This window comes from Clarias gariepinus, chromosome 12, assembly GCF_024256425.1.
Source record: "Clarias gariepinus isolate MV-2021 ecotype Netherlands chromosome 12, CGAR_prim_01v2, whole genome shotgun sequence".
In the NCBI taxonomy this organism is placed as follows: Eukaryota; Metazoa; Chordata; class Actinopteri; order Siluriformes; family Clariidae; genus Clarias; species Clarias gariepinus.
In genome coordinates, this window is record NC_071111.1 from 1,733,444 (window position 1) to 1,747,786 (window position 14,343).

The window sequence follows — 14,343 nt, forward strand, 5'->3', positions numbered from 1 at the left end:
GCTCCCTCCCCATCTCGTACAACTGAGTGGGAGAGCTTCAGTCAGTCCCCTGCCTCGTTCACAAACTAGAATCAGGGCTGGAGATTAATGTCCCACACGGTGACATGAAAATATGTGGCACGCAAAAGAGTGATAGAAAACTGATCATGCAAATGTTATCACCATCCTGAGCATTCAGATCAGTGCCGCCGCTGGCAGGATGTCACCCCGGGTAGCTGTCACTTAATCCACCCTGTGTGTGTGTGTGTGTACGTGCAAACTTTCCTGTGCAGGTGCCTCCCCCTTCTCTCTGCTTTACTCCGTGTGTGTGTCTATGTGGTGTGTATTTTATTGTACAGATAAACTCTGGTGATTATTAAATTAAATCATATGAGCACATTTACATCCCAAGACGATAAATCATGAGTTAAACAGCATTAGTTTTACTCTATTTAGACACACTCACTCTCTCTCTCTCTCTCTCTCTCACACACACACACACACTTTCTCTCTCTCTCTCTCTCTCTCTCTCACACACACACACACACACACACTCTCTCTCTCTCTCTCTCACACACACACACACACACACTCTGTCTCTCCAGTTACAGTATAAATGTAAAATCCCAGAGAAACACACTCTAGTTCCCCCATAGTGCCGTTTTGATTGTTGGATTTTTGCTTTAGAATATTTCTGACCCCGGCTGGTTGTATGGATAGTTTTTGATGAATTTTGTTAGACCTCACTTGTACAATAGAATCTCACGAGAATGGCAAAGATCACGCTGGTACTGTGAGTGGTATCTGTCGAACCCATACCCATGGATGTAACGATGAATCATAATTACTGTAGCATTCCTGAGCCTTCATTATTAGACCTGGCATGTGTTAAAATAGAAGAACTTTCTAATGAAGTGGAGGAGCTGAAAAAAACAGCTACAAGAGCTACATGTTCAGTGTGACTGTACATTTACAGAACACAGTACAGGGTGGTCTTTACAATGTGTTATCTATATATACTACTCTTAGTCTACCTCATAAGATTCTTGTCTGGTACAGGGCTGCTCTCTATCACTTTATCATACAGTATGTCTGCATTTCACTACTCTGTCTGGTTTGCACTCTCTGCCATCTGCCCTTACTTGTATATTGTATTTGTTTGTTTTTTTAATATGTATAATTGTATTTATTTATATTTTTATTTTTTAAATTCTACTTTATGTATTTAATGTTATCTGTTATCCACCAAGGGTCTGAGAGTAACGCAATTTCAATATATATATATACATATTTCTTATATAATATGGTTGTTTTGCAAATACGATGCACATCAGTAACATTAATCCGTGGGAGATCCTGGAGACAGCGGGTGTAGAACGTAGCCATTGCTAAACTGGAACTGACTGAGCCCTATTGAAAACAACGCGGAAGTAGGTGTGCAAGTAGCGCATAGAGAGATAAATACAGTAGAGAGATAAATATCTGCCAATGTGGCCACTGGACAGAAAGACTGTCTGTTATGAACTGATAAAACTCAAAATGTTAAATATCATATGTCTGAAAAAGGCCTCTGTGTGTGTGTGTGTGTGTGTGTGTGTGTGAGCGTGCATGCAAGAGTGCAGGCTTTCCTGTGCAGGTGCATCCTAACCCTAACCCGACTTACACTGTGTGTGTGTGTGTGTGTGTGTGTGTGTGTGTTTATGTGACATGTACCTTATTTGACATATGTTCAAACACTTTATAATGTGTGTTTTCCTGAATCAGAGTTCATGAGTGTGTGTGTGTGTCTGATGCCTGTCCTCCTCTCCTCTAACAGGAAGTCTCCTCTCTGAAGAACAGCATTCTGGGTATGAGCATGTGGATGATGAGCTTCTCTCAGGTAAAAAAGGCCAGAGTGTGAGTTTGTCTGACTCCATTAACTGAAAGATATTCGAATTGCAATTAAAGATGAGAAATGACTAAATGTGTCCTTTCTGAGACGTGATTATGATGTATTGTATAGAAGAATTACAGTAACTCCAGTGTTTTAATGCTGACACATGAGATCTCACAATCAACCTTATCTTACTTTAAGCTTCTGAAATCCCTCTTATCACATTTATCAAAGCTTCTTTGGATGAGGATTTTATTGAGTATAAATGTGTTTAAAAGCCCAAACACACAAACTCTTCTTTTTCCAGTAAAGTCTGGGATTGGAGAAAAGGCTGAGTATTATGATGATGTCATCGACACCAGTGACTTCATAAGTGGGTGCAGTTGTTAACTGATCAGATCAATTGAGTGACTTGACATTAAACCATGAGGTCAGAATGTGATGGAGCTGTTTGTACAGAGCCTCTGCTTTTATTTCATTTAGGTGATACAGGAAGAGTTGAGCCACCAGAGGACTACGATGATGCCGTCACTGCTGGACCCATCGCTGATAACGTGGAGGGTGTGCTTCTGTTTTGGGATTTGTTTTAGAGAGCACACACACACACACACACAAATCCACAGTGTACAAACTGCCACTTCAGTAAACTTTAAATCTCTTTAAATCTCTGTGTTTTGGTGTAGAGGATGAAGCTGAGAATTATGATGAGGCCATTACAGCTGATCAGAAGTCAGTTATACTGACAGGTATGATAATAATGTGACAGTGTTGCATCCACAAGCATCCAAATGATCATTAATGACATTCATGTGGATTTAATAGCTTTTATCTCTACATTCTGACAGAGGACGTGTCCGAGAACTATGATGATGCAGTTACGGCTGAAACAAACACAAACATCACCACAGGTCAGGGAGTTTCTCTGTTATTAAAAAAATCCCCTTAAACATTTCTATAATAAACTTTAAACAATGTGCTGCTGAATTCTGCATTCTGATTGATGTTGATTAATTTTCTATAACAGCAGCTCTGACATACTGCAGCTGTAAATCACAGGTTTATATTAATGCACTCGTTCCACTACATTATGGTTTCTATAGTAACAGCTCATCCACAGGGACGTGTACAGCAGACGCTCCACATTAACTGATGAAAAACAAACACACAACAAAAAAGTCTTGCTATAAGTGTAGTAAAGTGTAGCTCCAAGAGCTCACAGTGCTGAGACGCTAAATGCTGATTAACATCAACATCTCGTCTGCTGCATTTGACAGAAGTCACACTCACATCTAAAAGAACTCAACAATTCATAATGTGGGGAATTAATTCATGCATTTCAGTTTAAATAATCACACACAACTTTCTTTTTAACGTAAAGTTAAATTGAGCTTTATTTTTTACCTTCTTATGATATATATTTATTTTTATAATGCTGCTGCGATATAAGTCACACCCACATCTAAAACAATTCAGAAGTAAATAATGTAATTATTGTCATTAATAAAATTACTTCTGTCTATCATTTTATCTTACAGCCCGAAAATGTATTTTATTTAAATACTAATAGTTTAATACCATTTTTTTATTAATTAATTATTAGAATTAGTGCCCCATCTGCTGTGTAGCCCACAAGTGGCACCATCACGTTCTATAGAGTAGACCAGCTTCAGAAGGTTCTAGGTTTGGCAAGAGCCAAGAGTTAAGTGATGCACTGAGTCAGAAACCCAGGACACAGTAGTAAAATTTAACTATTTATATTTACTAATTAAGGGTGTGTATGGTTAACAAACATCACAAAGGGAATGCAATTTACATCACAATGTTTTTAAAGAGAACTCTAGTGATGCATTCAATATGTAACTAAAATAAATTAATAAATAAAAGAGTGCGCACATAAAGAAAATAAAACCGGCCCGGGTCTACTAGAGTCTTAGTGCTCCACTTTGGATCATCACACGAATTTCCATTCGGTTCGTTATTGTGTGTGGACACAATCCTTCCTACCGCACTTGAAGATCAACTTGATAGTATCTTATGGGCTCGTCATCCATGACAGGGAAAAGTAATCCAAGGAATCAATTCGAAAAGGTTCTGGGTCCAGTCTCGACTAAAAACCTGACCTATAGATATGGTCAGAATCCCCAAAATCAATTCACCAATTAAATATTACAATGGCTTATGGCACTGGTTGAACTACTGACAACAAAGTAAAATGCAATAAAAAACATAAAATATCATAAAGCTTAGGTTAAATAATAATAATATAAATCATTCACAACAGTAATACAATGTGACGTAGATGTACATCACTCAGAAAAATAGATGCCACATGTTATCATTAACACCGGTGACATTAAACACGTGGCTTAGCATCGGACAATTAGCTTAGCAACTAGCAAGTCTCCAGGCTGCTGTCCACGCTAGAGCAATACAAACCAGTAGACTGTTAACATGTTAGACCCTCACTGTTGCACTCATCAGATAAATGTCATCACATTTAACTCCAGGAACAATTTGCTATGATTTGCTCCTAATCGTGAGGGAAAAAACACAAATCCATTCGCTTCTTCAAGTCTAGAAAGTTCCAGCGCTGCGCGCGCGTTCTTTTGACCTTTCACCCAATAGGGACAGACAACCAGCTGGGACAAACCATTTAGTAAATAACCACAGGGGGGATCTTTAGAAACAACTGATTTCAGGACAAACCACATGCTTGCACGGGGGGATTTCAGAGTCTGTCTATTTGTCTACTTCCATCTTTCAAATTTAAATTTTATTTGTCACATACACAAACATACACAGTACGAAATGTAGTGAAATGCATTATACGACTGCCATTGACCCTAAAAGAGAATTAAAGTTTACAAATAAGAAATAAATATGAATAAAAGAATACGATAGAAATTAAATAGCAAAATTAAATTAAACTAGGAAAAATAGAACTAAAAATAAAAATAGAAATGTGCTAGGAAAAATAGAACTAAAAATAAAAATAGAAATATGATGTAAATAAAAAAAGAAATATACTGTGCAAATTGAAATATACTGTACTGGGTGTGCAAATATGCAGAGAACCAAAGTGTTTTTGTGCAGAGGTTATTAAAGTGTCTTTGTGCACTGGTCCAGGATGTAGACGTAAACATGTAGTGTAGTTGTGAAGGTAGGTGTGTAAAGTTATTAAAGTGTCTTTGTGCAATGGTCCAGGATGTAAACGTACAACATGTAGTGTAGATATGAAGGAAGGTGTGCGTGTAATTGTCCATAGTGTTCATGGATGTAAAAAGATTGATAGATTTGATCAATTATGAAAAGATTGTGTTAGTTCTGCATAGTGGTGTGGTTGTGGTTGAGAGACCTTATCGCCTGCGGGAAGAAGCTCCTCCTCAGTCTCTCTGTGTTGGCCTTCAGGAAGCGGAATCGCTTCCCAGACCGCAACAGAGTAAACACGATCTTCCTGGCCTTGGTCATGCACCGCTTGCTGTAGATCGAGTGCAGGTCAGGGAGCTCGATGCGGATGATGCGCTCAGCTGATCGCACCACCCTCTGTAGAGCTCGTCTGTCCTGCATGGTGCTGTTACCGAACCAGGTCGTGATATTTCCCATCAGGATGCTCTCTATGGTGCAGGAGTAGAAATTCCTGAGCACCTTGGAGGGCAGTCTAAAGTCTCTCAAGCGTCTGAGGTGGTAGAGACGCTGCCGGGCCTTTTTTACCACGGTGTTGATGTGACAGGACCATGCCAGGTCCTGCGTGATGTGAACACCGAGGTATCTGAAGCTGTCCACTCTCTCCACTGGGCTCCTGTTGATGACGGGGGTCTGGTAGTTCCTCACCTGCTTTGTACCGAAGTCCACTATCAGCTCCTTTGTCTTACTGACGTTCAGGAGGAGATTGTTTTTCTGGCACCAGTTCTCCAGATTTCCAACCTCCTCCAGGTAGGCCATCTCATCGTTGTTCGTGATCAGGCCCACCACAACAGTGTCGTCAGCAAACTTGATGATGGTGGTGGAGCTGGTAGTGGCCACGCAGTCGTGGGTGTACAGAGAGTACAGCAGGGGGCTCAGAACACAACCCTGGGGTGCTCCAGTGCTGAGAGTGAGGGAGGCTGAGACATGTCCGCCCATCCTTACTGCCTGTGGTCTGCCAGTCAGAAAATTGGAGATCCACTGACACATTGATGAGCTGAGTCCCAGGTGCTCCAGCTTGGTGGTGAGTGTGGAGGGAATTATGGTATTAAATGCAGAACTGTAGTCGATGAAGAGCATTTTCACATAATTCCCCCGCCGAGTGTCCAGGTGAGTGAGAGATGTATGGAGGAGATGAGAGATTGCATCGTCCGTGGAACGGTTTGGACGATAAGCAAACTGTAGTGGGTCCAGTGTGTCTGGTAGTGAAGAGATGATGAAGTCTCTGACCAGGCGTTCAAAGCACTTCATCACTACTGAAGTGAGAGCTACAGGGCGATAGTCATTAAGAGAAGCAGGTTGAGGTTTTTTTTGGGACAGGAACAATAATGGACTCTTTGAAGCATGTGGGGATCACCGACTGAGATAAAGAGATGTTGAATATCTCAGTGAACACAGGTGCTAGCTGGTCTGCGCAGGCTCTGAGGATATGGCCTGAGATGCCGTCTGGTCCTGCTGCTTTCCTGGTGTTCACTCTCTTGAAGACTCTCCTCACGTCATGCTCTGTGATGATGAACGCGCTTCCGGTGCTGGCAGTGACTTCCTGTCTGCAGCCGTTAGCGCCGCTAGCATTAGCATCGCTAGCGTCTTTAGCTGCAGCCTCGAAGCGAGCATAGAAAGTGTTCAGCTTGTCTGCCAGAGACACATCTGCGTTTATCATACCGGATGTTAGTGCTTTATAATCCGTTATTGTCTTTAATCCCTGCCACAGGCTCCTAGAGTCACTTTGTTGCCTTCCGGACGCTGTATGACGCAGCCTTGTACGGTTCCATGTCCTCCGACACGAGTCCCGTGTTGTAGGCAGCGGTGTGAGATCTCAGTGCATCGCGGATGGTTTTATCCACCCACGGCTTCTGGTTGGGAAACGTTTTAATAGTCTTTTTTTCTACGGTACCGTCCGCTAGTTTCCCGATGAATCCCACAACCGCTTCCGTAAACACGCTGACGTCACCATCGGAGCTGGTTCTAAACATGTCCCAGTCGAGTGCGTCCTGTAACGCGGCCACCGATTGGTCCGTCCAGCGCGTGACCTCCCTCTGAACCGGAACTTCCTGTTTCAGCCTTTGTTTGTATTTTGGCATGAGGAAGATGGCGGCGTGGTTGGATTTACCAAACGGTGGGCAAGATTGTGCCTTGTAGCCGTCCTTGACTGTAGTGTAACAGTGATCCAGTGTCCTTTCGCCCCTGGTGGGGCAGGTGATATGCTGATAAAACTTCCCCGCCACAATAAGCGCTGCGTCCCGGTGTTGTGATTGTTGTTGTGTGAGTGCCTCATGCAGCTCGCATAAGGCAGTGTCCGTGTCCGCTTGTGGTGGAATATAAACGGCACTGATTATGACCGATGTAAACTTCCGAGGAAGATAAAAAGGACGACACATGATGGACAGTAGTTCCAGATTTGGTGTGCAGGAGCGTGTGAGAGGAACAACACTCGCGCTGTTGCACCAGCTGCTGTTCACCATTAAACACACGCCGCCTCCCCTTGACTTCCCGAGTCTCGCGTCCTGTCCATGCGGTGAACCGAGAAGAACTTGGCCGGCTGGATGGCGTGGTCCGGCACCGCTGGGTTCAGCCATGTCTCGGTGAAGCAGAGGAGATTGCAGTCCCGAATGTCTCTCTGGAACTTTACCCTGGCCCTGAGGTCATCGAGCTTGTTTTCCAGTGACTGGACGTTGGCGAGCAGGATGCTAGGCAGAGGTGTTCGATGTGCACGGGCTCTCAGCCTGTTCCTGACACCGGCTCGTTTCCCTCGGGGCCGCCGCTTCGCGTCGCGTCCTTTGTTGTCCCTCAGGATCTCACTCGGCCAGCTCGGATCCGGAGTTAAAAACGTCGAATTGTGAGTACATTGTATACCAATAGAAACAAGAGTGTCTCTATCATAACTAATGTACTCCATGGTGGTAATTTTGCCGGTTTTGAAACGCTGTAAACTAACTTAAAGAACAAAAACAAAGAAAAGGTGGTCGGAGCAGTCGTGACGGCAGCCGACCTCACCGGCGCCATCTTGGAAAAGCCCCTGTCATAATTCAAGATTCAAATAACTATTAATCCCAGAGGGAAATTGCTTATGCTCGGTCACAGGTGCTCACAGTTGTTAACTAAGAAAGGTAATAAATAATAAAGGTAATAAATAATAATAATAATAATCTTAAAAAAAAAAAAAAAAAGTTCTTAAAACAGTAAGTACCATAAGAATATGACTCAGGGCCACCTGTAAGTATTGCACAGTAATCTAGTATTGTTTATGTAATATTGTATTATTGTATGTAATCTTGTATTACATATTTTATTGGGAAGTAGTATTGCAGTAGTTATGTTATTAATATGGTAAGTGATAATGTCCTGTTGTGTAACAGTTAGTGAAAAATCCACATACATGTGTGTATGAGTTACAGGGAAGAGTTGTAAATTTTTATGGCCGTTGGGAGAAAGGATCTTCTGTGTCGCTCTGTGGAACACTTGATAGTAATCAGTCTCTGGCTGAAACTGCTCCTCTGTTCAGCAAAGACACTGTGTAGTGGGTGAGAAGGATTGTTCAAAATGGATTGTACTTTGGATAAAATCCTCCTCTTTGCTACTACATCCACAGAGTCAAGCTCCATGCCTAGCACCGATCCGGCCTTTTTAATTGCCCAGTTTGTTCTTATCAGACACCCTAATGTTACCACCCCAACAGACCACAGCATAAAAAATGACACTCGCCACAACGGTTTCATAGAACATCCGCAGAATGGTGTTACAGACGTTAAAAGACCTGAGCTTTCGAAGAAAATACAACCGACTCTGTCCTTTCTTGTAGAGTGCCGTTGTGTTGAGTGACCAGTCAAGTTTGTTGTCCAGATGGACTCCAAAATATTTGTATTCAGAGACCATGTCCACTATCTCTCCCTTTACAGATATAGGAGTCACAGGGGACTTGCTTCTCCTAAAGTCTACAACCATCTCCTTTGTTTTCCTGATGTTTAGTTGTAGGTGGTTACGCTCACACCAGGAAACGAAGTCATCCACCACAGACTGGTACTCAGAGGTGTCACCCTCCTTTACACACCCAACAACCACAGAGTCGTCAGAGAACTTCTGCAGGTGGCATGACTCTGAGTTATATCTAAAGTCAGATGTATATAGGATGAAAAGAAACGAAGACAGTACCGTCCCCTGTGGAGCTTCAGTGCTGCAGATCAAAGTCTCGGGGACACAGTTCTGAAGTCGGACATACTGGGGACGGCAGGTCAGATAGTCCATGATCCAGGAAACCAAGCGGGTGTCAATGTTTATGTTCATTAGTTTCTCCCCCAGTACTGCCGGTTGGATGGTGTTGAAGGCACTGGAGAAGTCAAAGAACATCATCCTTACTGTGGTCCTAGGCTTGTCAGGGTGAGAGTAGGTACGATGTAGCAGGTGTATTATGGCGTCATCGACTCCCATGAACGGCTGATAGGCAAACTGAAGAGGGTCCAGAGAGGACTTTACCAGGGGACAAAGTGTATCCAGGATCAGTCTCTCGAACACCTTCATAATGTGCGATGTCAAAGCAACAGGCCTGAAATCGTTCTGGGCACAAGGACGTGGTGTTTTGGGTACCGGCACAATGCATGATGTTTTCCACAGTGCAGGGACTTTTTGCAGAGACAGGCTCAGGCTAAAGAGGTACTGGAGGACACCACATAGTTGGGGAGCACAAGATTTCAGGACTCTCGGATTGATCTTATCCGGACCTACAGCTTTTGTAGGGCTGATCTTCCTGAGGCCATACTTCACCTTATCCACTGAGATATTGATTGCTGGGAGTGCAGGAGTAGTGACTGTGACTGATTTCTGTGTAGGGGAGGACATAGGAGCAGGAGAGTGTGGATTGGGGCTGAAGCCGGGAGAAGTGTGAGACATAGGGACATCAAATCTATTAAAGAAAGTGTTAAGGTCGTTTGCACGTTCCACATTTCCCTCAATAGTCTGGCCGCTTGTCTTATAGCCAGTGATGCTTCTCATGCCTCTCCACACCTCTCTCGTGTTGTTCTGTTTCAGCCTTTGTTCCAGTTTTCTCCTGTATGACTCTTTCCCCTCCTTGATTTTGCCAGTTAGCATTTTTTGAGCCTTCTTCACTGCTTCCTTATCACCAGCCCTAAAAGCATTTTTTTTTGCATTTAAACACGCTTTAATGTCCTTGGTGACCCAGGGTTTGTTGTTGGGGAAACAGCGAATATCTCTCATCGGTACACATGTGTCAACACAGAAGTTAATGTACTCTGTGATGCAGTCCGTCACTCCATCAATGTCCTCGCCATATGATGCACTGAGAACCTCCCAGTCCGTAGCCTCGAAACAATCCTGCAATGTAGCAGTGGCTCCTTCTGACCACCTTCTTACACTCCTCACTATGGCAGGCTGTCTCTGAACAAGGGGTTTGTATGTTGGCATGAGGTGGACCAGGTTGTGATCCGACCTCCCCAGGGGGGGAAGTGCTGCAGCACTGTAAGCACCTTTAACATTAGCATACAGCAGGTCTAGTGTCCTCTCCCCTCTAGTGTGGCAATCCACATATTGAGTGAAAGTGGGAATAGTCTTGGTCAGCGATGTGTGGTTGAAATCACCGGAGATCAGGAGAAAGGCGTCGGGGTGTCGAGTCTGGAGTTTGGCAGTTACAGAATGAATGACGTCGCAGGCGGCAGTGGCATTCGCGGATGGAGGAATGTACACAGCCGTTATTATCACATGGGAGAATTCTCTGGGTAAATAATATGGGCAAAGTCCGACAGCCAACAGTTCAATATCTGGACTACAAACGCGCTCCTTAACAGTCACATGACCGGGGTTACACCACACGTTGTTGATGTAAACAGCCAGCCCCCCTCCTTTCCTCTAACCACTCTCTCTCCTTGTCCTGTCGCTCCGTATCGCGCTGAAGCCGTCCAGTGTAATATTAGAGTCAGGCACATCACTGTGTAACCAAGTCTCTGTAAAACACATCAGACTACACTCGCGGCAGATGTTTTCAGTCCTTAACAAAGCTGTCAACTCGTCCATCTTATTGTCCAGAGATCTTACGTTGCCCATGATGAGAGACGGGACACACGGCTTGTACTTTCTCATTTCTTTCTTATGCGCCACGCGTTTCTCTTCCTCTCTTGCTCCTCTGCGCCGCTTCCTTCCACCCCTGCATCCTCTTGTCGTCCTCCTCCGTATCTCATCCGGAATGTTTAAAGTCCTATACAGAATCGGGTCTCTGATGCCGGCCGGCTTCAGTGCGATCAGCTGTTCCCTGGTGTAAAAAAAGGAGCCGGCTCCTTGCTGTTGCGCGCTGATCACCCGGAACGCCGAAAATGTAATTAACATTGCGTAACTCAGAACAAGAACACTTTCAAAATGCATGGTTTGAAAGGGCGACCTTACTTGGTAAATACAAAATAAAGTTATAAGTAAATAATGGAAAGAAAGTATAATTAAAAGTAAAAACACACAAAAGTTCCGAGAGCAACCGCACCAAGCTGCTGCACGTTTGCGCATGCGCATAAGTAAAAGTAATCAAAACCTTTATTAGTTTGGATTCTTTAATATTACTTTAATATAATTATTATTTTCCATCATTTTAGTAACCAGTCTATAATTTTCTTATGGCTAATTATGAACACTGGGTTACAGCTGCATTTAATATAAGCCACACCCACATCTAAAACAATTCAGCAAAATGTATTTTACATAATGATTTTAAAAAATTAACAATATTTTTTAACTTAAAAATCTACATGAATATAACTGAACAATAATGAATTAAATCATGTTTAATGGCTTTTTTATTTAATCTATTCTCTGTAACATATAATTATTAAATTCTACAAAAGTATCACTTGAGCAAATCCAAACTAAATTAAAAAATGCTGATGAAAAGAAGCAACAAGTTATAATTTTAAGCCCTTAAATGAGATTGACATGAAAAGCGTGGCAGTACCACCTACTGGCCCAGAGTGGTACTGCAACAGAGGAAGGGAAATACACATGAGCTCCATATATGTACATATAGCACTTACACTCATGTAACATTAATATTAAGTATTAATAGTAATAAAATAATAGTAAATATTTTAATTATGAATTTGAAATTATTTAAATATGAAAAAATTATTGAACATAATCTAAATATGTGATATATAATAAAAATAATTATATTAAATGTACTTTATTAAATAATTAATACATTTCTGCATTTATTAATTTAATGTGAATAGCACCTAGTGGTCACACTGAAGAGAAAGTTTTAATTTATATATAAATCCTAAATTAATTAAATTCATTAATGCATTAGTTTTCCAATTAATTTAAATGTGATGAGGACATAAAAATTCAATCTTGGCTGTTTGATTTTAACATCACAATCTACAACTAAATAAATTAAGAATGTTGCCTCAAAATACATTTATAATATTCATAATATTTTTTCCTAAAAAATATACAAACATGAATGAATCAGTTAATAAATAATCATGTAGATAAGGGCTAAAATTCCATCTTATAAAGAGTGATATAATTTCTTCTCCTCTTACTGCAGTAAAGCTCCAGCAGGCGACTTCATCAGCTCTCACCTCCATATCTCAGTGTTATAGTGGAGTCTCTGGCTAGTAGCTTTCACACACTAATGGGAAAATGCACCGTTCCTATTGGTTAATCCTTTTTCTCACTACAGCAGCTGGTAGACAATAAAACATCATTAAACTCTTATAATTTAATAGTGTATATATTTAAATAGTTACTTTTAGCTCCTCACTTGCATGGAATCCTATAATAATTAAGTATTAATATAAAATCAGTATAATCAAGTTAATATGTAACAGTTTATATATTTAAATTATTTCTGTTATCTTTATTTTTCATATAAACGTTGTGTTCTACTCAGTAACTCAGTATTTTACTATAAGATCAACACACACTGGTTTATTACTTCTTCATTTATTTGTTCATTAGACAATCCAGAAGATTATGATGATGTCATCACTGAGGAACAGGATGGGGGAGAGACAGAAGGTGAGTGACTTCTTGTTTATTCTGTAATGTACATAAGTGCACAGGCAGCAAAGTCAAAGATTAGATTATATATGATTAGATTATATATGGTATATAATAAATATCAACTTTCAGAAGAGTTTTTAGAACAAATGTTCTCTCTGTTCTGTCATTTAACAAGTGCATTTATTAAAGAGTTTAGATAAGACCTACTGTAAATATTACCTGTGATATATAATATAAACATCAGCTGACTGTTTTTAGAACAAATCTCTGTTCTGTCATTTAACAAGTGCAGCCAGATTTATTACACACTTTAGATAAGACCTGTATATTTATGGCTCTTTTACTTCCACATTTTTATAAACACAATCTTGTAAGGACTGGAATCTATTTATTCCAAACATTTAACAGTAAAATAGAAATGTAATACTATATAAAATGTATTATTGTTTTGTAGCATTTCTACAGTTGAATCAGTTTGTAAAATGATGTGAAATTTGATGGACATCTCTATCACATCTTATACACATGGCCTGTGTTAATATTAAGAAAACTCATCTGATAAATGTCCTCTATTCTCTTCATTTATTGTTTAAAGATCAAAGAAATCCTACATAGTGCATCATTTACTGTATTTGAGGGTTTTACAAAACAATGACTATTAATCCAATACAAAGGAGATATTAAAGAGGTAAATGTGTTTATTTTACAGAATATGATGAGGTGGAGGAGAAATCTCAGAAAGACAGGGACCATGTGACTGAGACACGCCCCCAAAGGCCTTTTCTCAGGAAATTACATTTCAACTTTTATAAACACAAACAATGATTTGATTCTACTTCCAATAATTTCATGCATTCTGAACCATGTTCATTTTCTCACCTTGTTATTAGCAAATAGATTAGGGAGAGTTAAATCAGCTCCATTATTACTGAACCAAATGTTTCCAGCTTTCCTTTTACAACACATTTCTGACAATTCATCTGAATATCTTGTCTTTGTAAACAATATGCAAGCAATATATACGTCTAGGTTTCATGCTGTGTGTTTAACTATAAAACATATCATTGAAATGAATGTTTTGTTGCAGTCTCTATTAGGGAGCTGTGTATGTTGGAAGTTTCATTTTGGATTCTCAGATTTTCATGTGAAATTCTCAGGTTTCCTTCAAACTCACCAATTTCTTTCCTTATTCTCAGGATTTTGTTTAATAATCTAATATTTCTTTAATATTCTCAGATGTTTGTTTTGTGATCTCAGGTTTTATTCAATATTCTCACTTTTTAATGAGTGACGGCTCGTTAATTTTAATG

The 14,343-nt window shown here is 40.6% G+C and overlaps 1 protein-coding gene across 1 annotated transcript in view; it reads left to right on the forward strand.

Moving 5' to 3' along the window:
* The window catches only part of LOC128533922 (scavenger receptor cysteine-rich type 1 protein M130-like), a 46,603-nt gene extending 32,462 nt beyond the window's left edge, over nt 1-14,141 (forward strand). The window contains exons 14-19 of the mRNA XM_053508157.1: nt 1,796-1,858; nt 2,160-2,225; nt 2,336-2,413; nt 2,536-2,598; nt 2,698-2,760; nt 13,743-14,141. Coding sequence (XP_053364132.1) covers nt 1,796-1,858; nt 2,160-2,225; nt 2,336-2,413; nt 2,536-2,598; nt 2,698-2,760; nt 13,743-13,858 — 449 coding nt within the window. The 3' untranslated portion in view covers nt 13,859-14,141. The remainder of the gene's footprint in view (nt 1-1,795; nt 1,859-2,159; nt 2,226-2,335; nt 2,414-2,535; nt 2,599-2,697; nt 2,761-13,742) is intronic.
* The last annotated feature ends 202 nt before the right edge of the window (nt 14,142-14,343 follow it).